Source organism: Cebus imitator, unplaced genomic scaffold (genome assembly GCF_001604975.1).
Source record: "Cebus imitator isolate Cc_AM_T3 unplaced genomic scaffold, Cebus_imitator-1.0 Scaffold202, whole genome shotgun sequence".
In the NCBI taxonomy this organism is placed as follows: domain Eukaryota; kingdom Metazoa; phylum Chordata; class Mammalia; order Primates; family Cebidae; genus Cebus; species Cebus imitator.
This window is the reverse complement of record NW_016107517.1, coordinates 2,931,565-2,957,817: the sequence shown is the minus strand read 5'-3', so window position 1 is coordinate 2,957,817 and position 26,253 is coordinate 2,931,565. Positions and strand designations below refer to the sequence as shown.

Sequence of the window (26,253 nt, the reverse complement as noted above, 5' to 3'; positions counted from 1 at the left end):
TATAATTAAGTTAAAAATTATATCCTGATAGAGAGAGCTCAAACAAATCAATAGGAAATACGCCCCAATAGAAAATGGTCTGGTGGTAATATATACACACACAACGTACACAATGACCAAAGGACATCAAAAGTGCTTACCTTACAATCCAATAAATGCAAGTAGAGACAGCTAATTCTAGTTTTTACCCAACAAGTTTTCTGGGGTAGGAATATTATGAATTTGTGTAAGAATACCATGAATTATCATCAGGGGTGGGAACTGAATGTAATTGTTTACAGTTGGTTGGAGAAAGCAATTTGGCAGGCCACATGTGGGGATCTATCCTAGAAAAATGACCAGATATGGATGGGGACTTATGGTGTTTAAAACAGGAAAATTACAAACAACCTATATTTCCAGTAAAGGTTATGGTTAGGCTGGGCGGTGGCTCACACCTGTAATCCCAGCACTTTGGGAGGCCAAGGAGGGTGCATTGCTTGAGCCCAGGGGTCCAAGACCAGACTGGGCAACTTGGCAAAATACTGTCTCTAAAAACAAAACAAAACAAAACAAAATTATCCAGGTGTGGTGGCACACCTGTAGTCCCAGCTACTTGGGAGGCTGAAGTGGGAGGCTTGCTTGAGCCTAGGAGGCAGAGGTTGCAGTGAGCTGAGATCATGCCACTGTACTCCAGCCCAAGTGACAGAGCAACACTCTGCCTCAAAAAAAGGGGGGATATGGTTAATTACAGTACATCCCCCAAAATATTTCACAACTATTATACAAGATGCATTTGAAAATATTTTAATGTGAAAATGTTTATGATACTTGATGCAAAAATAATGATAAAAGTTAATATTTCTTGGGTGCTTTCTGCATGCCAGGACTGTTTTATTCTCTTTACATGTGCTTTCTCATTTCTTTCTTAAAAGAACCTCAAGAAGTAGGTACTAATATTACTATTATTAATATCCTCACTTTACATATGATGAAGTGGAAACAAGATGGTTATCTTACCCAGGGTTACAATCTAAGTTCCGTTCTAGGCTTGGTGCTGTTAAAATGTTACCATATTACCTGATGCCTATTTGTCTGTCTGCCTGGGTATCTGTCAATCTACCTACTATCTTTATCAATTGGGGTCCCGACAGGAAACAGCACACTCAAGTGAAAAGAATTGAAGAAGCTTGTCAAAAGGAGTCCTTATAATAGGTGTGGCCAGGAAGCAAGGCAGCAAAAAGAGGCCACGTGGTACTCAAGGCCCAAAGAGGAGACAGAACTCAAATCAGGAAGGAGAAAGTCTTCTGAGGGGTCTTCTTGTCTAATTATTATCTGTTCGTCCGTCATCCATCCACACATTGACCTTTCAATCCATCCATCCACACAGCCTCTGTATGACTGGATGAGGCAAGAAGACAGCAGATAACAGGTAGGAAAGTGAATTGTGAGACACATACCCTAGGGGACTTGTGTTCTCGGGTGTTTAGCTGAAATGTGGTTACAGAACTCTACAGAAGCCCTTAACACTCTTCACCTTCAACAAGGTAGAGAGAAGAGGACACATAAGGGGCTTTCCAGCTTCAAAACCACCCTCTTCCCTGTGAAGCATGTGTGGGAGGGGTGTGGGCCCCCTCAGGCCTGTATCACTCAAAGGGTGTCCTCAGACTCCTGGTGGGCACTGAAGGCAGGGCTGGCCAGCGGCTCCGGCAGGAGAGCAGAAGAGATGGGTACAGCTCTGGGTTTCGTAGGCTCACCCAGTCTGTGTAGGCCAAGAATGGCTGTGTTGTCTCCATGAAAGAGCTGGCATGTGGGAGAGCCCAGACTCTCCCCTGCAAGGCCCCCCGGATGGGTGATCAGCCACAGCAGCACCAGGAGGTAGAACATTGGGTAGGCAGCATGTGACCGCTGAAAAGGATCCTTCACCAAGCCTGGCGATGCACGCTGGGACAGTCCCAACGGGGCCCTGAACACCAGCACCAGGAGGTCAGGGTCTGCCTGGCCCCCAGAGCCTGCAGCCATGAAGAAATGTCCAGCCACTTACCTCCTTCTCTCCCTCCCAGAGGAGTCAGGCCACACCTGGTGAGCTGCGGGAGGAAGGAGAGGGAGGGAAGAAGCCCCAGGTCTAGTTCTCTTCGGCAAGATACCAAACTGGAGGGGATGGGGAAATGGCTCCACTTTAAACCAAGTTCAGAGTTTTGATATTATCTGGGACTGGATACTTTAAGCATCAGACTGATGACATTGTTGGTTAAGTACAGTAACAAGACTTTGTATCATCCAAGAATTTCCAGCAAGGTCATGCTGCTTTCTCAAATGCTCACTCAGGAGCTGGAGAAGAACTAGCCACTGGGCACCTTCAGACACAAAACAGGAAGACGAAGTCGCCATGTGGTTACCCCTCCAGTTCCTGCCAGTCCTATATGTGTGCATGAGTGAGTGTGCACGTCTGCAAATGAACTACACACACGTGCCTATATCTCTGGACAGGGAAGTGACAGCCGGTATTCATTTTCTTTTTTTCTACACATTCTCCTCTAATTTCCACATTTCCTGCAAAGGGGATGTAGTCCTTTCGTAATCAGAAAAAATCACTAAATGTTATTTCAAACGAGGAAGTTGGCCTTCCGGAAATTCCCTAATCCATATAAAATATCACTTGTACCAGGAATGAGCCATACCCATCATATGCCCTGTACTGCCACAAAGGGCAAGAAACATTCCAACATCTGCACAGGAACCTGGCAAGAAACCGACTCCATTCCCAGGGGCGGAGGGAGGAAGTGAGAATTTCGGATTTTGTTGCTTCTCTTGTAAACACACTTAGGGATCATATCCTTTTCCTTTCCCCTCCCTTCTCCATTTAGTCACAAATTCAGCAGCATGGAGATCCTTCCCAATACTAGCTCAACTGATGTGGCCCATTCTTCAGGCAAATTTCCAATAAGAGCTGAAAGTTAGTACCTTGGCATCTTGGGGAATTCTAAGGAGATCCTAGAGTATTGAGATTTAAAAATGCCAGTCTGGGCGCGGTGGCTCACGCCTGTAATCCCAGCACTTTGGGAGGCTGAGGCGGGCAGATGATGAGGTCAAGAGATCAAGACCATCCTGGCCAACATGCTGAAACCCCGTCTCTACTAAAAATACAAAAATTAGCTGTGCATGGTGGTGCATCCTTTCAGTCCCAGCTACTCGGGAGGCTGAGGCAGGAGAATTGCTTGAACCCAGGAGGCGAAGGTTGCAGTGAGCCGAGATTCATGTCACGGCACTCCAGCCTGGCGACAAAGCAAGACTCCATCTCAAAAACAAAACAAAACAAAACAAAACAACAAAAAAAAACAAGCCACCTAAGTGCATGTTGTCACACACTGGTGTCTCTTTAACATTTTATTATTTATTTATTTGAGACGGAGCTTCGCTCTTGTTACCCAGGCTGGAGTGCAATGGCGCGATCTCGGCTCACCACAACCTCTGTCTCCTGGGTTCAAGCAATTCTCCTGTCTCAGCCTCCCGAGTAGCTGGAACTACAGGTGTGTGCTACCATGCCCATCTAGTTTTTGTATTTTTAGTAAAGACGGGGTTTCACCATATTGACCAGGATGGTCTCGATTTCTTGACCTCGTGATCCACCCATCTTGGCCTCCCAAAGTGCTGGGATTATAGGCCTGAGCCACCGTGCCCGGCCTTTAACATTTTTTTAAATGCTTTACAGTAGAATTACCATGGAGGTGAAACAGTCTCATAATAAGATCTTTAAACAATCGTGAACAAGGGCTTCTGCTATGTTAGTAAAGGAGGTAGGAATCCCATGGAGCTAAAACTCGTCAAGCTAAAGTCGCCCCCTTCCCTCTGATACAGGTGGTAGGTAGATGGCTGGATAGGAAAAGTCTGCAGGACCAGGACACCCAGCACTCAGCTCAGTCTTGGATGATGTTTCCCAATATTTGGAGTGATGAAATGGCAAAATATGAGCTGGATGATAGCAGCTGGGGGAATTCCCAGCTATTGAGAAAACCTGTTATAAGGCTGTTTCACCTCCATGGTCACCTAGCAAGATGGCTTGATAAAAGACATACTTTTCAAACATAGCTGCTTCAGCAGGTTGGGAAGACTGGATGAACCACCTGTGATTCAAGAAGATGGTGAGAAATAGAACTGCAGGTCAAAACTGAAGAGGGGGCCGGGGGCGGTGACTCACGTCTATAATCACAGCACTTTGGGAGGCTGAGGTGGGCAGATCACGAGGTCAAGAGATTGAGACCATCCTGGCCAACATGGTGAAACCCTGTCTCTACTTAAAAAAAAAAAAACCCAAAACAAAAATATTAGCCAGATCACGAGGTCAAGAGATTGAGACCATCCTGGCCAACATGGTGAAACCCTGTCTCTACTAAAAAAAAAAAAAAAAATACAAAAAAATTAGCCAGGCATGGTGGCATGCGCCTGTAGTCCCAGCTACTCAGGAGGTTGAGGCAGGGGACTCTCTTGAACCCAGGAGGCAGAGGTTGCAGTGAGCTGAGATCACGCCACTGCACTCCGGCCTGGTGATAGAGCAAGACTCCATCTCAAAGAAACAAAACAAAACAAAACAAGAAACTGAAGAGGTAAAATACAATAGGAATAAGAGAATAGCTACTCTTGGGTTCAAATAGTTAATTACGATGTTAACAGTCTGACCACACTATTTTGTATTTATATAGAGTATTAATATTTCACGGTTTACAAAACTGTTTTGGGAGGCCTACCTTAATTTCAACTCTTTAGAAAAAAGTACTTTAGGGTTGTTTCTGTTGACTACAAGCTTAAAGTGAAATCAACAGATAGAGAAAAATAAAAGCCAATAGTAGCCAAAAAATGGTAATCGCTCTTGTCCTTTGAGCACATCTGAGGGAGTGGGTTGTACCCTTGGGGCCACCTTTAAGAGAAACATCAATAATTGAAGTCATAATAAAACTGGTGGGCAGGGAGGCAAAGGGACAGGGAGAGGTGAACAGTTGTGTCGAATATGTGAGCAGCTTCCATATTAGAAGACTCTGTGATTATCAGAAGTGCAAAACTTTCACCAGTGACTAGAAGTTTCAAAAATGAAGACTGTTTGGAAGAATGGATCTAATCATTTCAATGTTTTGCAAGTAAAATTGAAATCCACAGGACTGCTCGGGGGAGGGTATGGTCACATCCTCTGATGTCACTCAGCCATGTACCCCCTAACTCTGCAAGTTCACTCCTGGACATACAGATGCAAGAGAAAATCTGCACAAGTACACCAGGACACACATACACAAATGTTCACAGGGGCAACAACCCAAATGCCCATCAATGAGTGAGTGGATGAGTACATTGTGAAATATTACACAATGGGCCATTGAATTCTGGTGAATCTTAAGATATTATTAAGTGAAAAAAGTTCCCAAAGATTGCAAACAACATGATATCCCTTTTAATAAAGTTAAACAACAAATACATAAAATAGGCGGGGCACAGTGGCTCACATCTATAATCCCAGTACTTTGGGAGGCCTAGGCAGGCGGATCACCTGAGGTCAGGTTCAAGACCAGCCTGACCAACATGGTGAAACTCCGTCTCTGCAAAAATACAAAAGTTAGCCGGGCATGATGGCGGGTGCCTATAATCCCAGCTACTAAGGAGGCTGAGGTGACAGAATCGCTTGAACCTGGGAGGTGGAGGTTACAGTGAGCCGAGATCACACCATTGCACTCCAGCCTGAGCAACAGAGTGAGACTCCATCTCAAAAAAAATAAAATAAAATAAAAATAGGCTTTTAAACAATACATATAAGTGCGCTCAATTTCTTTTTCAAAAGGCAAGGTCATCGTGAACAGGATGAAGCTCCCTACCAGCAGGAAGGGCGAGGAGATGTGATGTGGGGGACTGGCAATATGGTTCATTTTGGGTGGCAGGTTCATAGGTGCTTATTACATTGTATAAAGAACCCACTAAAGTAAGTTCTTAAACCGTGCATTCCTCAATGAAGACAGTGTGTCGTTAACCAATCCAATTCCGTCCACCTGAGGACCACTGAAAAAGAGGGAAAGAAGGAAGAACGGGAAGGAGGAAATTGAACCGGCAGCCTTGTGGCCCAGTGAACAATCTCCTTGTCACCTAGATCACCGAAATCCAAACCAGATGGCCACTCAAAGGGACATGGTTGTGCAGGTCATGAACTGCTCCAAGGCCCCTGATGAAGAGTTGTACAGTTTTTCATCAGCCTGTGTTCTCTTTGCCATGCCACAAATCCTGGAATGGGGTTGTGTTTTCCCAGAAGGGGAATCATCTTCTTCTTTGCAGAAATGTGCCGTCCCTTCACCCAGCTCTATGCCCCGACAGCATTGTCTCTGCTAGAAGAGGGCACCTGGTCCTCATAAGAGGCTTCCAGCCAAAAGTGCTTTAGAAGACATCTTCTATTGGGTGTACACTTGGATGAGGTGACCTCCAACATCTCTTTGAGTTCACAAACATTTTGGGGGAAGACCAAGTAGAAAGAACTCTGAGTCACAATTCAAGAAGCTGTATCTGTCACCCACATATTGCAACCAGCTGTGGGACCCTTAGCTTTAATCACTCCAGGTTTGTTTTCTCGACCATGAAATGACATGAATGCTACCTGCCTGGACTAGGTGACTGTGACAACCAGAAATTCAGTTAAGGGCAGGAATTTTTATCTATTTTGTTCATTGTATCTTCAGTCTGGCACACAGCAGTGGCTAAATAAACATTTGTTGAATGCAGAGGGTCTTGGACAATGCTTGTGCTAATGTTTGCTGTACAGTATGTGGTCTTAAACAAAGTTCCAGGATATAGATCTTAACCTCCAGAGGCTAAGCGTGGTGGCTCATGCCTGTAATCCCAGCACTTTGGGAAGCCAAGGCAGGTGGATCACCTGAGGTCAGGAGTTTAAGACCAGTCTGGCCAACATGGTGAAACCCATCTCTACTAAAAGTACAAAATTAGCTGGGCATGGTGGCAGTTGCCTATAATTCCAGCTACTTGGAAGGCTGGGGCAGGAGGATTGCTTGAACCTGGGAGGTGGAGGTTACAGTGAGCTGAGATCGTGCCATTGCTCTCCAGCCTGGGAAACAGGACTGAAACTCCATCTCAAAAAAAAAAAAAAAAAAAAAAAAAATTCTTAGCCTCCAGAGGAAATCTTTTAAGAGTCGATGAGTTCTCTCAGTACAATCAAACTGTGAGAAATATCAGTTGTCCTATACCGCAAAGTGGCTCTCAGAGCTTGTGTGGTGCCAAAGCAGCTCTCAGAGCTTGGCATTCTATGCAGGGAATAGCAGCCCAGCAAACCCAGCTCCCTGAGGAGTGTTCGGAGCTGCCATAATTACATTCCCTTAGGTGCTACCCCATTCCTCATCCTTCCTGGCCCCTCACTATGAAGTGTGGACAAAGGGAAGTGGCTAACCAAATGGCTCTTCAATAAGCTGAAGGATGTTGACCAGCTGGTGGGAAGGAAGCCAGAGATACCCACTGAAAATCCATTAGACCTAAATACATTTCAACATTTCTTCCATTAACTTGCTTCCCTTTTTTGCACTCAGTGAACAGAGCATTCTTAATCTTCTCAACTCACCTTCCCGAAGGTGGCCGGGTTGACTTGGTTCTCAGCGTTTTGCCCACAGGACTCCACGTAAATCTCATACATGAGACAGCGAGGCACACTGCACCCTTCGTGAACGCAGAATTTGTCAACTAAACTGCAGGAGAGGAGGACAAGGAAGAGGAAATTGGCATTTGTTTTTCTAGAGCAAAATATGTTGACAAAATCAATGATCAAGGCGTATGTGAGGTCCCAATAAATGCAACATGTCTAATTTATTAAATTAGACCCTGTGAACCCTGCGAAGGCCCACAGCTGGCATCACCTGTTTATCTTTAGGCCAGTGTTAAGTATATTGATTGTGGCTTTTAGAAGATCGGAAGTCCATAATGTGTTTCTGTTTTTGTTTGTTTCTTGGTAGGTTGGCATGCTAAAAAGAAGTTCAAGTAAGGCCTTCAGCAGACACTGTTTCATATACCCTTATAAAGGTTACAGCCAAGAGCTACATAGCTAGAAAGTGGAGAGTTATTTATTCCACTTTATGAATAAGACACAGAGCAATACCCAGGTAGAGCCTATCACCACTGCAGGTGACTGCAGGAGCCAGCTTGGCTCCCCAGGCCCCATTTGCCTGTGACTCAGGCCAAGGTGTCACATCCTTCCCTCTCTGATCCCTGTTCCTCTGAAGCAGTTGTTTGCACGGTTCTTAAACTCCTGTGGTTTTAGGGCAGGCCATGCTGCTCGAATTCTTTGAATTGCAATGAGGTGTAAAATGCAAGACACCAAGAGACACCAAGAGAGGCAGAGTTCTTTTGCTCTGCTTTCTTCCCCATCGGGTATACAGCCAAAGCAGCACAGGGCGAATGCGGCACTGCCTGTGAACACACCTGCAATGCCTGTGACCTCTGCTCTAAGTGGGACTTTCAACTACCCAAGTGCTCCTGGCCGGGGGGGCAGGGTGTATTCCTTAGCAATGAGAGGCTCAGCCTGAGGTTCACAGACCACCCCCAGCCTCTGGGGACAGCCAGGTGCCTGTTCGAGCAGCAGTATGTGAGTGTGGGGGTGAGTGGTGAAGGCGACCTGGGTCAGAAAGTGTCCGTAGTGACATCTAGCCAACCTTCCTTTCCTGGTTGGGATAGACCGTCATTCTTTAAAAAAAATACACAAAGCAAGCCAGTATAACTCTTAAACAAGAGAAATAGTTATTTAGCAGAGACTTTACAGACAATACATTTCCTGTCCAAGCTAGGTATGGATAATATACAGCTTATCTTCTGGAATGAGGTGTACTGAGGCCCAAATTTACTTGAGAACTAAAGGACATAGTCACACTTGTTAACCCCCCTGGCTTCCCCCCCCCAAAAAAAAGTAACATGGACAAAAGGAATGGGGGAATCTCTGGCCCTAAATGCTTCTTTGGGGTAACAAATTACCATAGGCCCACTGGTCTCAAACGACAGATATGCATTCTCACAGTTCTAGAAGCTGGAAGTCTAAAATCCAAGTGCCAGAAAGGTCGGTTCCTTCCAGGGGCTCTGAGGGAGCCCCTGCTTGATATTTTTCTCCTTGTTTCTGGTGACTGCCGGAAATCCTTGGTGTTCCTCGGCTTTTCCAGTCTCTGCCGGTGTCTTACATAGCTGTCTTCCTGTGTGTCTGTATCTCTTCGAATTTTATTTTATTTCTTTTTTGTATTTTTTTTTTTAGTAGAGAGGGGGTTTTGCCATGTTGGCCAGGCTGGTCTCAAACTCCTGGGCTCAAGTGATCCAGCCACGTCTGCCTCCCAAAATGCTGGGATTACAGGTGTGAGCCACCACACACGACAAGCATCTCTGTGAATTTTCTTATCAAGTTAATGGTGATTGGATTTAGAGTCCATCCTAATTCAATATGACCTCAATTTAACTAATTAGTTACATCTGCAAAGATCTGTAATTACATCTGCAAAGATCGTATTTCCAAATAAGGTCACTTTCTGAGGTTCTGGGTGGACATGAGTTTTTCTGGGGGGATAAATAAAGTGGAATAAATAAATATCTATTAATAATAATAATTTATTTATTAGTAACAGATATTTATTTATTTATGAATAAATAAAGTTGAATAAATAAATAATTCAACCCAGTACAGGCACCAAGGAAGTAGATTTTCTGGGATGCTTCCCAAAATCAATGTGGGAACCTGACACTTAATGAAGCTGCCACTGCATCAGTTATTTGGCTCAAGTTGAGCACAGGGTAATTCCTATTGGTGAGATGGTGGGGAGTGGGAGTGGCAGATTCCATTCGTAGTCAGCATACAGTTATATATATATCCCAAACAGAGAGGAATATTTATTTAGCAAAGACTTTACAGATAATACATTTGCTTATTGACATTTGTTTATATATATATATATATATATATATATATATATATATATATATATGGAGACTGTGGCGGGGGAGAGAGAGAGAGAAAGTCTCCCTCTGTTGCCCAGACTGGAATGCAGTGGTGCAATGATAGCTCATTGCGCTCTCAAACTCCTGGGCTCATGGCATCCTCCTGCCTCAGCCTCCTGAGTAGCTGGGACTACAGGCACGTGATCATGTCCAGATACTTAAAAAAAACATTTTTTTTGTAGGCAACACTATGTTGCCCAAGCTGGTGTTGACCTCCTGTCTTCGAGCAATCCTCCCACCTTGGCCTTTCAAAGTGCTGGGATTACAGGCACAAGCCACTGCACCTGGCGTATATTTCTTTTGTTAAGACACTACTTGTTGATATGTGAAAAACTCAATATTGGAAATATCACAGACAAATGTTGGCTAAATCCGGGAAACTGTGGCAAAATGTGATGTGCATTGAATTCAGACTCACTTCTGTTTATTCATAGTTACTCCAGATTTAGTTAGGGAACTATCTCCTTAAAATACAAACTCCTTAAAATGAATTCTAGTTTTCAATATTTGCGGATTGTTCTTTCTTGTGACAGACGCTCATTTGTTCTGTCTCTATGAATTGCTGTCTTCCAGTTTCAAAATGATGCTACTGAGCCTGCCTGTTACCTGAGTGGAGTAGGAAGGCCAAATAATACTCTTATTAAGAATAACAGTGAAGGTCTGTGGTCAAGAGTCCTTCCTGTGCCACACATGTAAAGAAAGGGCTGCCTTCGGATGTGAGCCCTGTGTGGCTGCTTTGATCCTGGCAGTTCCAAGAGATTCATCCTGTTTCTGACCACGTGTCTGTGGTCATTTGCCCAACATTCTAAGCCAAATCGCAGAGACTGGCCAGTGGCAGCCAGTCAGCACACAGTAACTGGACAAACAGAAAGTCTGAAAGCGGACTTTGTCACCCAGTAGTTGCCTCAGCCTTCAGTGTCCGCACACATGTGAAATTACCATCATGTCTATTGCCCTAGGGCTTTGAACCTCAAAGACCCAGGTTTCTGTTCTGACTCTGAGACACCTGAGAGTGTTTGTGATTAGCAAACAAGTACATGAGGTGCCCAGTACCCTAGCATGCACATAGAAGCTCTCATTATTATCATTTTTATGTCTACCATCAAAATCTGGAACGGAAGCAAGAAAGATGCTGATGTTGGCAGAGTGGCAACACAGAGCACCTGCTGTAGGTGAGCCTGACTTCCAGCCAGCTGGGGCTCCAAGGAGAGACTGAATGGGGACTGGCAGAACTGCTGGCAGGTGACACCGGTTAAGGGTTTTATACTCTGCCACCAAAATGTCCTTTGGCAATACACCTGGCAATAAAGCCTGTCTACGTTTGAAGTGAATCAGATCACTAGATTCCTTGCTTAGCTGCATAATGACATTGTTTTCCTGGTCTTGCCATCAGACAGGGTGGATTATTAAGATCTTGAGGACATTCATGATATTCTCATTTTGAGTGATGAACAATCTGATGATTGCTGACTTCAGAGCACAAATACTTAGCCAGTGGTTCACACATTCTCTGAGTATGCTTTAAAGAAAAATGTCACAAGCAGCTGGGCATGGTGGCTCACTCCTGTAATCCTAGCACTTTGGGAGGCCAAGGCAGGCAGATTACCTGAGGCCAGGAGTTCGAGACTAGCCTGGCCAACATGGTGAAACCCCATCTCTACTAAAAACACAAAAATTAGCTGGGAGTGGTGGTGTGCACCTGTAATCCCAACTACTTAGGAGGCTGAGGTAGGAGAATCGCTTGAACCTGGGAGGCAGAAGTTGTAGTAAACTGAGATTGCTCCACTGTACTGCAGCCTGGGAGACAGACAGAGGCTCCATCTCAAAAAAAAAAAAAAAAAAAAAAAAAAAAAAAAAAAAAAAAAAAAAAAAAAAAAAAAAAAAAAAAAAAAAAAAAAAAAAAAAAAAAAAAAAGAAAGAAAGAAGAAAAATGTTGTGAGCCCCCCACACAAGGAACTACAGGACCTTTTGGTTCTGGCTGATCAAAAGCTACCATGAGTGCCGGGTGCAGTGGCTCATGCCTGTAATCCTAGCACTTTGGGGGGCCGAGGTGGGTGGATCACCTGAGGTCAGGAGTTCAAGACAAGCCTGGCCATCATGGTGAAACCCCATCTTTTAAAATATATATATATATATATATATATATATTACCATGAATTCTGCATCTTTCCAAATAAATTGGTATTTTGAAAATTTCAACAGAGTCTGCAGAAATTTGTAAAAGTCTATGTGGGAGATAGTTATATAGTCTACAGCCAGGGCTCAGCATGCGTTGGGATTATATAATTCTTAGGTTTTGCCTGGAGTCTGAAGCCAGGGGTCAGACCTGCTGGGTCTGCACCCCAGCAAGGAAGCCAGATCAGTGCTCTTCATTCCTTTGTGCTCCCCGGAGCTTTAAACCCATCTCTCCCCATTTCTACAGTCCTTCCTGTCTATGAAACAGAAACCTTCTAGACCCCTGAGACTTGGCCAAGCTCTCCTGGGACCCTTCTCCTGGGAGAATTTACCCAGTGTGGATGACAATGGCACTGATGTCTTTAAGACATGTTGGGGACCTACAAAGTGACTGATGAGAAGACAAAACAATGAACTAATGTGGAAAATGGCAAGTTTCTTCCACAGGACAACAGTTGGGCCCCTCCCTGGTCTTTCATTCAGATGCTAGCTAACGGAGCTGTCTCTGGGTGTCCAGACCCCTCGCCCTGCACTCCCCACTGCAGTTGTTCGCAACATCTTCCAGGCTCTGGAATACGGCCCAGAGGCTGTTTTTGATGATGTTAAAACCACTAGTGCCAATGATCTGTTTTATTTTGTTTGTTTGTTTTGTTTTGAGATGGAGTTTTGCTCTTATTGCCCAGGTTGGAGCGCAGTGGCATGATCTTGGCTCACTGCAACCTCCACCTCCCAGGTTCAAGCAATTCTCCTGCCTCAGCCTCCTGAGTAGCTGGGATTATAGGCACGTGCCACTACTCCTAACTAATTTTTTTATTTTTAGTAGAGATGGGGTTGCACCATGTTAGCCAGGCTGGTGTTGAATTCCTGAGCTCAAGTGATCTGCCCATCTCAGCCTCCCAAAGTGCTGGAATTACAGGCATGAGCCATGGCGCCTGACACAAACGAACTGTTAAACATACCACCTCATCAACTGGATGCCTAAAGAACAGCCCTCCACAGTGAAACGGTGACCCCTCCCTCATTTCCATTGCCTCCACCCCCCAACCTTGAAGAGAGGCCTATAGGAATAGAAACTTGCAATATGGGACTTGAATAGGTCAGACTCTCTGCTAAAATGTTCTACACCAGGGGTATCTAATCTTTTCTTCCTTGGGCCACACTGGAAGAAGAATTGTCTTGGGTCATATATAAAATAACTAACACTAATGATAGCTGATGAGCAAAAGAAAAAAAAATCATACTGTTTTAAGAAAGTTTACGAAGGCCCTGTGTGGTGACTCACACCTGTAATCCCAGCACTTTGGGAGGCCGAGGCAGGCAGATCACTTGAAGTCAGAACTTCCAGACCAGCCTAACTAACATGGTGAAACCTCGTCTCTACCAAAAATACAAAACTTAGCAGGGCATGGTGGCACAGGCCTGTAACCCCAGTTACTCTGTAAGGATGAGAAAGGAGAATCACTTGAACCCAGGAGGTGGAGGTCACAGTGGGTCAAGATGGTGCCACTGCACTCCAGACTGGGCAACAGAGCAGAACTCCATCACCAAAAAAACAAAAAAAGGTTTATAAATTTGTGTTGGACCTCATGCAAAGCTATCCTGGGCCTCATGCAGCCCTTAGGCTGCAGGTTGGACAAGCTTGGTCTAGAGCATCATACTAATAGGGCCCCGTGGTTACTATGTGAAGTGAGTTCACAAATGGCTTTAGGAGGATGCTCAGGTATTTTTATTTTTCAAGATGGAGTCTCGCTCTGTTGCCAGACTGGAGTGCAGTGGCATAATCCCAGTTCACTGCAACCTCTGCCTCCCAGGTTCAGACGATTCTCCTGCCTCAGCCTCCTGTGTAGCTGGATTACAGACGCACACCACTATGCCCGGCTAATTTTTGCATTTTTACTAGAGAAGGGGTTTTACCATGTTGGTCAGGCTGGTCTCGAACTCTTGACCTCAAAGGATCTGCCTGCCTCGGCCTCCCAAAGTGCTGGGATTACAGGCGTGAGTTTAGGTATTTTTAAATCAGTCTCATCATTCTTTCAAATCTCTGGAGCGTAAGTCAAACCCTGGAAACTCTAATTTACTAAAAGGTGACCTGAAGTCATTGAAAGGCATCCCGAGTCCTTTCTTCGAAGAACAACAATGCCTGAGGGTCCTGGGTCAGTGAGCATAGCAGAAATCCAGCCCGGCTGTGTAACACTGAAAAACGCTGTGTGCTTTAATATTTATTAGTTTGATTTTTTTTTTCTCAGTGATGACATATCAAAAATGTTCTTTTGGAGGAAAATGGTAACTGTAGGTCTGCCGGAGTTATAATCACAAACACACCCTTCATTTTTGTTTTACTCACATGATTTTTTCAAAAGTCTTCCCTGAGAAATATGCTTTGAAACTTAAAACAGAAAAATGTAGTCTGTTATATAACAGTTATTCACCTTGTAAAACTAAAGGTCCTAGAACTGGTTTCAATTTTCCTATTTAAGATCTGCAACCCCATGAGTTTCTCAGTCCCAAGGGGTAAGAGTATTTTTCTTTCCCTTTTTTTCCTGTTTCAATTTAAATAGCTAGAAGTTAATTTCACAAACAATGTGGAATGCATTGCTAAAACTAAAAACTCCTTAGCGTTAAATTAGGAAACATCCCTTTCTGGATCTAGGGAGAGAAAGCTTTTCCTCCCCTGGCCAATGTCCAGGCGCTTTTGGACGTACAAGGAAGCAGGGTCCAACCAACAGGCCCCTGCAGGGCCGACAGGACGGCTTCCCGCGGGAAGGGTGACAACGGGGAGCCCACGAATGGGAAGCGCGGCCCCATAGCCGACTCAGACCCGCGGCTTTTGTAGGTGTGCGTGCATGGGAGGTCCCTCCGCGCTGGTGCGGGCGGGCATCAGAAGGCGCTGGGCCTGGGGCCCCTCCTCGCACCCGGCTTTCACCCGGCGTCCCAAGGCAGCAGCAGCGGGAACGGCGCTTCCCCTCCCCGGCCCACCTCCTCCCTCCGAGCGTCCTGGGCGCCGGCGGCTCACCACTGGATGATGCCGCTGTGCGGGCCCCGGCTGCCACCGCCGCTCGACGGCGAGGCAGGCACCCCCTCAGCCATGGCTCGGCCCGGGGTCTGCAGCACCGAGGCGGGCAGCGAACGGCGGCCGTGGGCAGCGCTGGGTTGCACCGGTCCGGCCACCGCCGCTCCCTGGTGTTTACTTTAGAAAGGGGCGCGCGGGGCGCGGGGCGGGAGCCCAGTCCGCCAGGCCCGAGCCCGGGGGCGCTGGGGGCGCGCGGGTAGCCCGGCAGGCCACAGTCCCCCAACCCCCACGCCCCGCCGAGGATGCGCGGACCCCGCCCTGCACCCTGCGGTGTAGGCTGGAGCCGCCTCCCGCCCGCACCCAGCGCCCGTGCCTCCTCCGTACCAACCAATCAAACACCGCCGCGAACAACAAACGCCAACTGACACCTTTTCCAATCTGGTCGCGGTGTTGAGTTCGTGAGGGTCCTTGACTTGTTTGAGCGTTGCAGTTATTCGGGCAGTTTTCAAAAATAGTAATGCCTGGCTGCTGCTCCCTCCTAAACCCACCCCCCAAAAGAGGTTCTAATGAATTGGTCTGAGCGGGGGCAGCTTGGGCAGACATGCTTTTTCCTTTCTCAGGCTCCCCGGGTGACGCTAATGTGCCCGCGGTAGCCGAAAACTACTGGACCTGGGAGTTTTGAAAACTCTCAGAGCTCAGAATTTCTGGCAGGCGGGCGCATCGGGACTTCTAGGAGGCTGGCCCGGGTGACTCCAGTGTGCCGCCCCAGGTGAGCAGGGCCACCTCAACCTGAGTCCCCGAGTCTGCAGCCAGACCCTGCCAGTCCTTGCCCTCAAGAGCCATTTATGTCAGTGTGATTGCTGTGTGACATGGAGCTGCTGGCCCTCTCCAAACTCACTTCCTTTCTGGGGAGCTGTGCGGTTGTTGAGTATTAAGTGGCGTTCGCTTGCGACGCTGCGGCGTAGTCAGAGCTCAGTCATGCAGCCGTTATCGTGGCTGCTAACTGCTTCAGAGTTTCCCGCGTAAAGATTTCTCAATCTAGATCAAAAACACATTTGCCGACTTAACAATAACAGAAACCAAACTGCCCAGTTTAAAAATGGGCAAAGGACTTGAATACACATTTCTCCAAAGAAGATACATAAATGGTTACAAAGCATATGAAAAGATGCTCAACGTCGTTAGTCATTAGGAAATGCAAATCAAAACCATACCCAAGAGGATGGCTATTATCTAAAACCCAGAAACGAACAAGTGTTAGCGAGGATGTAGAGAAATGGAAACCCTTGTTCATTGCGCTTGGGAATTTAAAGTGGTGCGGTTGACCGGGCGCGGTGGCTCACACCTGTAATCCCAGCGCTTTGGGAGGCCGAGGTGGGCAGATCACCTAAGGTCAGGAGTTTGAAACCAGACTGGCCAACAAGGTGAAACCCAGTCTCTACTAAAAATACTGGTTGTGGTGGTGGCGGGTGCCTGTAAACCCAGCCACTGGGGAGGCTGAGGCAGGAGAATCACTTGAACCTGGAAGGCAGCAGTTGCCTTGAGCCAAGATTTCACCACTGCACTCCAGCCTGGGCAACAAGGTGAGACTCCATCTCAAAAATAATAATAATAATAATAATAATAATAAGTAGTGCAGCTGCTATGGAAAACAGTATGGCTGTTCCTCAAAAATTAAACATAGAATTACCTTATGATCCAGCAGTCCCACTTCTGAATGTATGCCCAAAAGTAATTGAAAGCAGGAACGAAAACAAATATGTACAGCAATGTTCATGGCAGCATTATTCACAACAGCCAAAAGGTAGAAGTAACCTAAGTGTCTATGGACAGAGAATGGATAAACACAATGTGGTACATATACATGCACTAAAACATTATTTACCCTTAAAAAGGAACAAAATTCTGATACATGCTACAACACGGATTCACTGAAAACATGATACTAACTGAAATAAAGCACACAGAGAAGGATGATTCTACTTACATGAGGTCCCTAGAGAAGTCAAATTCATAGACAGACTGTAGACTGGGGCTTGCCAGGGGCTGGGGGCTGGGGGATTTGTGTTTTAATGGGGACAGAGTTTTGTTTGGAAAGATGAAAAGTTCTGGAAATAGATGTTGATGGTTGCAAAACAATGAGAATGAATTTAATACTACAACACTTAATTGTGTACTTACAAATTGTTAAAATGGTAAATGTTATGTATATTTTACCACAGTTTTAAAAAAAATTCTGCTCCCCAAACACGCACACACACACATCTGAGAACCATACCTGGAAGGAGGAAAGGGATCGATTGAACAGATTAACAAAGTGCCGACTGCCTCCTGTGTGCCAGCCCCGGAAGGTAGTTGCTGGGGCCCACCCGAGATCTCCAGGGCCAGCACCCTCCCTTCCTCAGGGACACCATCACCAGGGTGAGGTTCCAAGGTCAGTTCCAGAGAGAGATAGCAGGACATTCGGAACTGGGCCCTGAAGTTTGACCAGGTCACCAGAGCTGACCTGGGATGGCATCTGACTCTCCTTTGGGGCCCTGCCCCGTGACTCAGCCTGGTCCTGAAGCCTGGGGCATTTGGCGTGTAGGGGTGGGATAGGCGAGTCAGTGGGAATGACATTATCAACGAGTGAGTAGGGCCGCTGTTAGCTCTATTTATCTTTTCAGCTGAGTTTCCTTGTTCAGGGCAGGCTGCTTTAAACCACCACCCAGTAGGGGACAGTTGACTCCACATCATCCTCTCTCAAGCCAGGAGCTGGGGGGAACCTCACCTTGTGCCTCAAGAGCATCCATATCAGGATGGGAGGCCAACTATGTGGGTAACAAACAGAGTGGGGAGACTGCTAAATGGCAACCATGATGAAGAACCCACAGGAAGAAAGAAGATGAAACAATGAGGTGAGGCGATGTGGCAGGGCTCTCCAAGGCTGCACTCTGCAGGTCAGCCCTCCTTTGGTTGTCTCTAGGAGAGGAACACATCCCTTTGGACTCAGAGAGGGAGCCCCATGAGGTTCCTTCATCTGATTTGCTTTGCCCTGAGTGCTAAGTCCTGTCCTCCTGCAAAGGAACAGGCAGGTCCTTCTCAGTGGCCTGAGCAAGCTGATGGTATGGTTCCTTCCTCTTCTCATACTGGTCCTGCAGCAGCTCCCTTCCACCCAGGAAGCTTCTCAAGATGACTGCTCCTGTCCACAGAGACTGGAAATAACCACGGGAAGGGCCTGCTGTTATTTAGGTAGGGCCTTATTATGTCCCTGCCGGTGCCATAATATTTGCACATTTACTAACGATCAACCAGTACCAGGCACTGGAACAGACTTTGGAAATACAGTGGGGACACCATGATCATCTGGTGGACCAGTTCTTGCAGTTCTTGCATCGAATGTTAGATGCCATGAAAAGCAAATATCATCTTATCTTGGCTCAGAGCTCTTGAGGCTTGTTGATTGGAGGACTCTAGAAATGAGGCCATGTGGTAAATTTCCCACCCTCCACCTGAAGGGCCTATTAATTTCATCTATTACAGGTGACAGCTGGTGTCCCTAGTTTGACCAGCCATCTTATAGATCAGACTAGATCAGAGTAGTTTCATGCTAATACAATGACACTCTCAGAAGATTTATTCCCAGTGTGTGTCTTCATAATGTGCTAAATATGCAAAGGACATTTACCTCTGCACACGACTCCATTACTAGCAGCATAATTAAGGCTTTCAGTTGAGTTGACCATATAGCCACCTAATTTGCTGAATAGAATTAGGTATAAAATCCATTTTCTTTTCAAAGAATGTTTAACTGGAAGTGATGTAACCAAAAACGTCATTCTTCGGCTTTCACTGAGGAAACTGCTAGACCCATGCATGTGTTGTCTTGTACCTGAAAATCTAGTCTCTCTCTAACTCCAAGTTGATCATCTTTGCTCTAACATCTAAACCATTACAAGGAAAATAAATCCTAATGTTTATATCAAGCAGAATTCCAGTTTCTTATGTCGCATTTTACTTACACAAAGCAGGAGAACCACATCTCTTTTATCTAAACAGTAACTTCTTTTACCTACTTCCATCTAATTGGTTTCTAGCTTATCTAATTAGTGTCATTTCACCTAAAAGGGCACCAGCTGTGCCTTCTCCTTGCACAAAACCATCTCTGATCTGGGGTGCTTAATTTCATTCAATCCTTGCAATTATTCACTTTCTGTGGATGTACCCAGGTGTCTTCAGGCAATAGATGTATTTTTAAATAAAGCTAATGAGCATAGTGGATTGGGTCCAGAATGCACAATGTAACTGCATCTGCACAGGGAGAGCATTACAGAGAACAGACAACTGCATGTTCCATTTTAGCCTGGAAGAGATTACCCAAGATCCCTGGGCTCTAAACCAGTAAGCTTTGGAGACTTTCAAACTACACTGGAGCAAAGCAATCTCATTGGAGAGATTCCAAATCACTATCATATGTTGCAATTTTTCTTGGTCTATGCTCACCTTTTGAGTATCTGGCTTTTACCCCAGTTGAAATCAATGAGAACATTGCATTCAGGAGAATGTATGTAATGAGAAAACCTAGCTCCAAATATAAAACACTTCTCTGCCATTTCTTTATCTAAAACCCGTGATTCAGAGGACCATGACAATATCCCATTGCTATAGATGTTTTTCCCCAATGCAGTTTTCCTTTTTCCCTTTTTGTAGAGAGATGCTGGCCACTTATGGTATACAAATAGCATTATCTGCAGAGGAACTCTGAGAATGTGTGGAATGAAAAGAAACGCCTTCATTCGTCACAGAGTGCTTGTAAATTGCAATTTGCAAAGTAATGCATTTGAATTCTTTTGTTTCATTAAAAGTGGGACTTTTCTGGAAGCCACGCAAAAACAAAATGAAAAGTGGTTTCCTTTTCTGCAGATGATTAGTCGGAATGTAATAAGTCATCTTATTAAAGCCATCATGTAAGCAAGGCAGGCACTTTTCCAAATCATAATTGTGAGCAAAATCATAAATCTTACCCCAATTTATTTAAATAATTTTCCAAAAGAATGAGAAAAGGCACACTAAGTCAATTGCTTTGGATTTGTGTAAATACTATTTTAAAGCTTTTTATTGGCATGAAAAAAATTATTTTTGAAAAGCAGTTTTAAACAACAGCATTAGCTGATTTGGGGTGTGAAAAACCTTCATCTGTCTTCATGGTTCATATTATTCTTTGGTAAAAACGTACTGGAACAGCTGCCTGCTCCCTGCCGTTCTGCATGGAATTATTTCCTGGTACTATCCCCACTGTGAAATGAATTTCACTACAGCATCTCCGGACAAAGTACATGTTTGACACATCTTTCTAAAGGACAGCAGACTGCCTTTCAATTGGTCATGTGACCCTCCTTCTGCTAATTACCCATTGGAATTCCCCAGCAGAGAGAAGCAGGAAAGATGCTTTACAAAGAGCATCTGCCTGTGAGCTTTGCTGGAGAACAAAGGTAAACACATCTCAATAGATGTTTAAAGATGGTTAAAGCTTGCTTTATGAAACAAAGCCTGGCTTTAAAAACTGCTAATCTTAAGACCCCCTAAAGCCAGTATAAGATGCAAATAGTTATCAAGATGGTCTTTTAAAAATATTATTTTCATATTATTGCTGTGCTGGGATACTAAACACTTGTCCAGTGCCTCTTAGAGTACCTCTGTACAGATGAGCTGAGAGGCAGGGACCTCTCCCACCTGCCTCTGCTTGTTCCTCGGCCAGGCCATTCCATTTAACATGTTAGAGCCTTGCACAGGAAGCAGGCAAGCCGAGAGAAGTGGAGGTGAGAGGCCACAGGCACCCAAGTCTGGAGAGCTGGAGGGCTCAGACCCCTGATAATTTCCTGGCTCCCAAGTGGCCCAGCAGTCTCTCCTGGAGCTCCTCTATGTCCTCCGACAAATTACATTTTCCCTTGAGCCATTTAGAGCAGATTTCTTTTTCTTATCACAAGTTCATGAAGTTTATTGGTGGGGGTGGGGGGGGCGGATGGAGTCTCACTCTGTCACCCAGGCTGTAGCGCAGTGGCGCGATCTTGTGTCACTGCAAACTTCGCCTCCTGGGTTCAAGCGATCTTCCTGCCTTAGCCTCCCAAGGGATTGCAGGCGCCCACCACTATGGCTGGGTAATTTTGCATGTTTAGTAGAGAGGGGGGTTTCTCCATGTTGGCCAGACTGGTCTTGAACTCCTGACCTCAGATGATCCACTTACCTCAGTCTCTCAAAATGCTGGGATTACAGAGGTAAGCCACTGTGCCCAGCCAAGTTCATGAGTTTCTAGTACCTGTCATTCGTCTTCTGAGTAAGGATCTGGGAGAAGGAGGTAGCTCCCACACCCTTCTGGAGGTGACCATTTTGAAGGACACTTGGTGCTCCATGGCTGAGCTGAGGTGGAGCTGCAGTTCAGTCATTCACTGGACAGATATTTAGGGAGCAACCACATGAGCCTCGTGAGTGCTAGGGGCCTAGGAGACCTAAGGAAGGATGTGTTGCAGTGGAACACCATCTCTGACAAAGACACAGGAATGAAAGTAGGGCTACCTCCAAAACTTCTGTACAACAGAATCCATTAGACAGTAGTTGGAGGTCTGGCTGGGAACCTTGTCAGCGTGGTCATGCAGCTGAGGACCACCGAATGGGCCCCATGGCAGGGATCACAGGAGTCACAGCCAGACCACGGGGCCCACAGAGCCCACAGGAAGAAGCAGAAACAAGTCCATCAGGAAGAATGACCCAGCTGCAACCACACATTGGCTGTGGCTACCATCAGCGTGGCCAGCACCCAGAGGACAAGGGCACTGTCTTAGAGTCCATGGGCCTGGGGCCAGGAGGGACCCGCATGGGTGGGGCCTGCCTGCCACTTTGGGCAGCTGCTGCTAGCTCTCTTTCCCACTGTGAAGAGTGCCCCGGCTTGAACCCTGAGTTATGGCATCCTCCCACTGGGTGGGCCACCCCTCTTCTTCATAGGCCCTGGGACCATCTTGGAGAAAGCCGGGGAGGGAAATAAACTGAGAAATAAGTTATGTTTGCCTAAGGAGACTGGGCATGATCTCAGAGGACTGCCTGAGTCATGACACTGGGCTAACTCTAGCAGAGCAGACCAAACCTTAGATCTCCCACCCCTGAGTCCCAGCACATGCAGAAGAACCAATCAGCGCCTTCTCAAGATCTGATGCATGAGTTCACAAATCCAGTAGAATGGACTCATTTCACAGGGAGGAAAAGGAGACTTGCAGGGAATTGAAGACACTTGAAGTGAGTCTGCACAAAGTTGTGTAGCCAATAAGTGACAGAACACAGGGCCACGCTCTACCTGGGGGACCTCTGAGGGGCCGGCTCCTGGATTGTCAAGTGCTTCCTGAAGAGCATAGCCGTGAGAACTAAAAGAAAGCAAGCTGATAAAGCTTTTATCCTGACATATTGTAAGTGCTTAATAAACTTTTGACTGTTGCTGATTTGACAGTTTCCCTTGCAGAGAAATACTTAAAATGATTTCAGTTATTTTACAATTGTTCATATAGTGATAGTATTATGGTTATATATTTAAAGAGGATTCACATCCCTTTTAGAGATACATCTTCAAATATTTATAGATGAAATAAAATGATGTATGAGATTTGCTTCAAAATAACCCAGCTGGCATGAGTAGGGGGTGGGGGGAGCAGGTGAGCAGAGGTTGGCAGGTCCTGATGCCCGCCGAGGCAGGGAGCGCATTGCATTCTGCCCTCCACTTTTGTATGTGTGTGCAATAGTCCATAAGAAAAAAGGTTTATATGGACGTTTGAAGCTGTGTCCTGGGGAGGATGCACACAAGACATTTCCACCCACACACAGTAGTTTCAGACTTGCCTAAAAGCCTTCTTCAATGTGCAGAACACTCACACACAGTATGTGATTAACAGTATAATTAGCACTAGGTATTGTTTCGTTTTTAAAAATCAGTATGGCATTAGTAGCACGGTGGTTTAGTGTTTTGCAGAACACTCCTGCAACTTCAGCTGGGTGTCGTGGCACATGCCTGTAGTCCCAGCTACTCTGGAGGCTGAGGTGGGAGGATGGCTTGAGCCTGGGAGGCAGAGGTTGCAGTGAGCCATGATTGCACCACTGCACTCCAGCCTGAGCGACAGAGCCAGACCTCATCTCAAAAAAAAAAAAAAATGTTTCTTTCTTAAAAACTCCCAGGGCCAGGTGTGGTGGCTCATCTCTGCAATCCTAGCACTTTGGGAGGCTGAGGTGGGCAGATCGCTTGAGCTGAGGCATTTGAAACTAGCCTGGCCAACATGGAGAAACCCTGTCTGTCTCCACTAAAAATGTAAAAATTAGCTGAGCATGGGGTGCATGCCTGTAGTCTCAGCTACTCAGGAGGCTGAGGTTGCGGGGAATCACTTGAGCCTGGGAGACAGAGGTTGCAGTGAGCTGAGATCACACCACTGCACTCCAGCCTGGGCAACAGAGTGAGATTCTGTCTTAAAAACAAAACAAAACATAACCAAAAAACAGAAAGAAACTCCCAAATATTATACCCCTGTCTTGGTGATTCACAGACAAATTATTATATTAAAGCAGTCCTGCAGTAAATAAGGTTGTTTAACTTTATTTAACGTAGTATTTCCAAGTTTAATTGTCTATAGAAACCCACCCCCTCCCCGTGTGTGTGTGTGTGTGTGTGTGTGTGTGTGTGTATGTGTGTGTTTTTAATAACATTGTTCATTGCTTATAAACATCTTGAAAGACACTAAGGGTCCATGGTTCCCAGTTGAGAAACATTGGTATGAGCTACATCACAGAATCAGACTTTGTGAGCTGTTCCGGGAGTTTAGGCTGTTGTTAAACAGGGTTTCTAGAGGTTTGACAAAAAGAAAATTTAGTGCCTGCTGCGTGCCTGAATCTGTCCCCTCCAAAATTCATGTTGAAACTTAAACGACATTGTGGTAGTATTAAGAGGCGTGGCCCTCTGGAAAGAGATTAAGTCATGAGGGTGGTGCCCTCAGCAGTGGATCAGTGCCCCATAAAGGTGCTGGAGTGAACTACTAAGGCCCTTTTTCCCTTCCACCTCCTGTCCCTTATGCCATGGAGGATGCAGCATTCAAGGGACCATCTTGGAAGCAGAGAGTGGGGCCCTCATCAGACAGGAAACCGGCCAGCAGCTTGATCTCCGACATCCCCAGCCTCTACAACTGTGAGAAATAAATTCCTGTTACTGATTAATTACCCAGTCTCGGGTAGTTTGTTATAGCAACAGAAAGAGATCAAGACAGTGCCTTTGTCTCATGCTCCTTTGTTCATTCTCCTTCCCCCTTCTCCTTCCCTATTGGCTCCCACCCACACCTGCCACACACCTTGAGGAGAGAAAAGGGCAGGCAACCTTGTGAGTATGCCTTGCTCATCTCCACACAGGAGCAGCGTCTCTGGCTATGACTATAGAAACACTTCTGGCTGCTGGGCTCAGGGTGAAGGCTCAGCCCTGCCCTTTCCTCTCCACAATGGTCAGATGTGGCTTAACACAGGTATTTCTGATTTAGGGCTTGGCTCTGTTTAATTGGTGGGTAACATACACAGTTAAAACTATGTGTTGGCCAGGCATGGTGGCTCACACCTGTAATCCCAGCACTTTGGGAGGCCGAGGCGGGATGATCACCTGAGGTCAGGAGTTTGAGACCAGCCTGGCCAAAATAGTGAAACACCATTTGTACTAAAAATACAAAAAAAAAAAAAAAAAAAAAAAAAAAAAAAAAAAAAAAAAAAAAAAAAAAAAAAAAGAAAGCAAAAGAAAAACTAGCTGGGAGTGGTGGCAAGTGCTCAGGAGGCTGAGGCAGGAGAAAGTGCTCAGGAGGCTGAGGCAGGAGAATCACATAAACCCAAGAGGCAGAGGTAGCAGTGAGCTGAGATAAAGCCACTGTACTCTAGCCTGGGAGACAAGAGCAAAACTCCTTCTCAAAACAAGCAAACAAAACAAAACAAAACCTGTGTATTTAGCCATGTTTTGCACATTTAGCATTTTGAAATGATGCAAATACATTGCCTCTGGTTTTCCTTCTGGCTAGCACTTGAACTCATGCTTTAGTGCATTGAAAAACAGTATGAAAACTGAAAACATTTAGCAATGTAGGATTTCCTTGCTCCAGAAGTTTTATTTTAGAACAATCAGGAGAGTGTGATCATAATTGACAGTTATAGAATATTGATTCATAAACACTTTTGTTATTTATCTGCCCACCTCACAACTGGCCACATCTTCCCTCCGCATCTGTAGCCTAGCCAGATGCCCCCACCCCCACCTCCCTCCTCTTCCCCAAGCAGGCTTTCCCCTGTCAATGGTCCCCAGAAGCTCTGGGATTCAGGAGCCCTCTGCTCCCTCCCTTCCATTCCTGTCTATTTCTCTGTTCTTTCCTCTCCATCTCCCCTCCTCTCCTTGTGCAGAGGGTTGGGAATTGTTACTAACCTGGCAGTGACAATGCGGATGAGAACAATGATGGTAACGCTGAACACTAATACGACTGCTATTAGCATTCCATCACATGTGCTCACAAAACTCGCAAAACACTGCTACGGTTATAAACCCATGGAGTCGATATTTTTTATTGTTTTATAGATAAAGAAATGGAGCCCTTGAAAAGTTAAGCAGTTTGCTCAAGATCATACGGCTGCAATTTGTATTGCAACAAAATTTGTGACCTGCCTAAATTTTCACCATCATTCATATTTCCGTCACATTCTGGATCTTCCATTTACCAAAAATGAATATAGTGACATGGCCACACACCTGAGGGATTATTTTACTTCTCATGGATATAGGGCTATCATTTCAAATATTTGTACAAAATTTATTCAGGCCAGGTGCAGAGGCTCATGACTGTAATCCCAGCACTTTGAGAGGCCGAATGGATGGATCACTTGCGGTAAGGAGTTTGAGACCAACCTGGCCAACGTGGTGAAACCCTGTTTCTACTAAAAATACAAAAATTAGCTGGGTGTGGTGGCACATGCCTGTAGTCTCAGCTACTCTTCTGAGGCAGGGGGATCGCTTGGGCCCAGGAGGTGGAGGTTGTAGTGAGCTGAGATCCTGCCACTGCCAC

At 45.7% G+C, this 26,253-nt stretch overlaps 1 protein-coding gene across 1 annotated transcript in view; it reads right to left on the bottom strand.

The window, feature by feature from the left end:
• RFX8 (regulatory factor X8) overlaps positions 1–15,427 on the bottom strand; it is a 65,580-nt gene extending 50,153 nt beyond the window's left edge. Inside the window, exons 1-2 of the mRNA XM_017547911.2 lie at positions 15,170–15,427; positions 7,577–7,700 (exon numbers count right to left, since the gene is read on the bottom strand). Coding sequence (XP_017403400.2) covers positions 7,577–7,700; positions 15,170–15,243 — 198 coding nt within the window. The 5' untranslated portion in view covers positions 15,244–15,427. The remainder of the gene's footprint in view (positions 1–7,576; positions 7,701–15,169) is intronic.
• Positions 15,428–26,253: the final 10,826 nt, after the last annotated feature.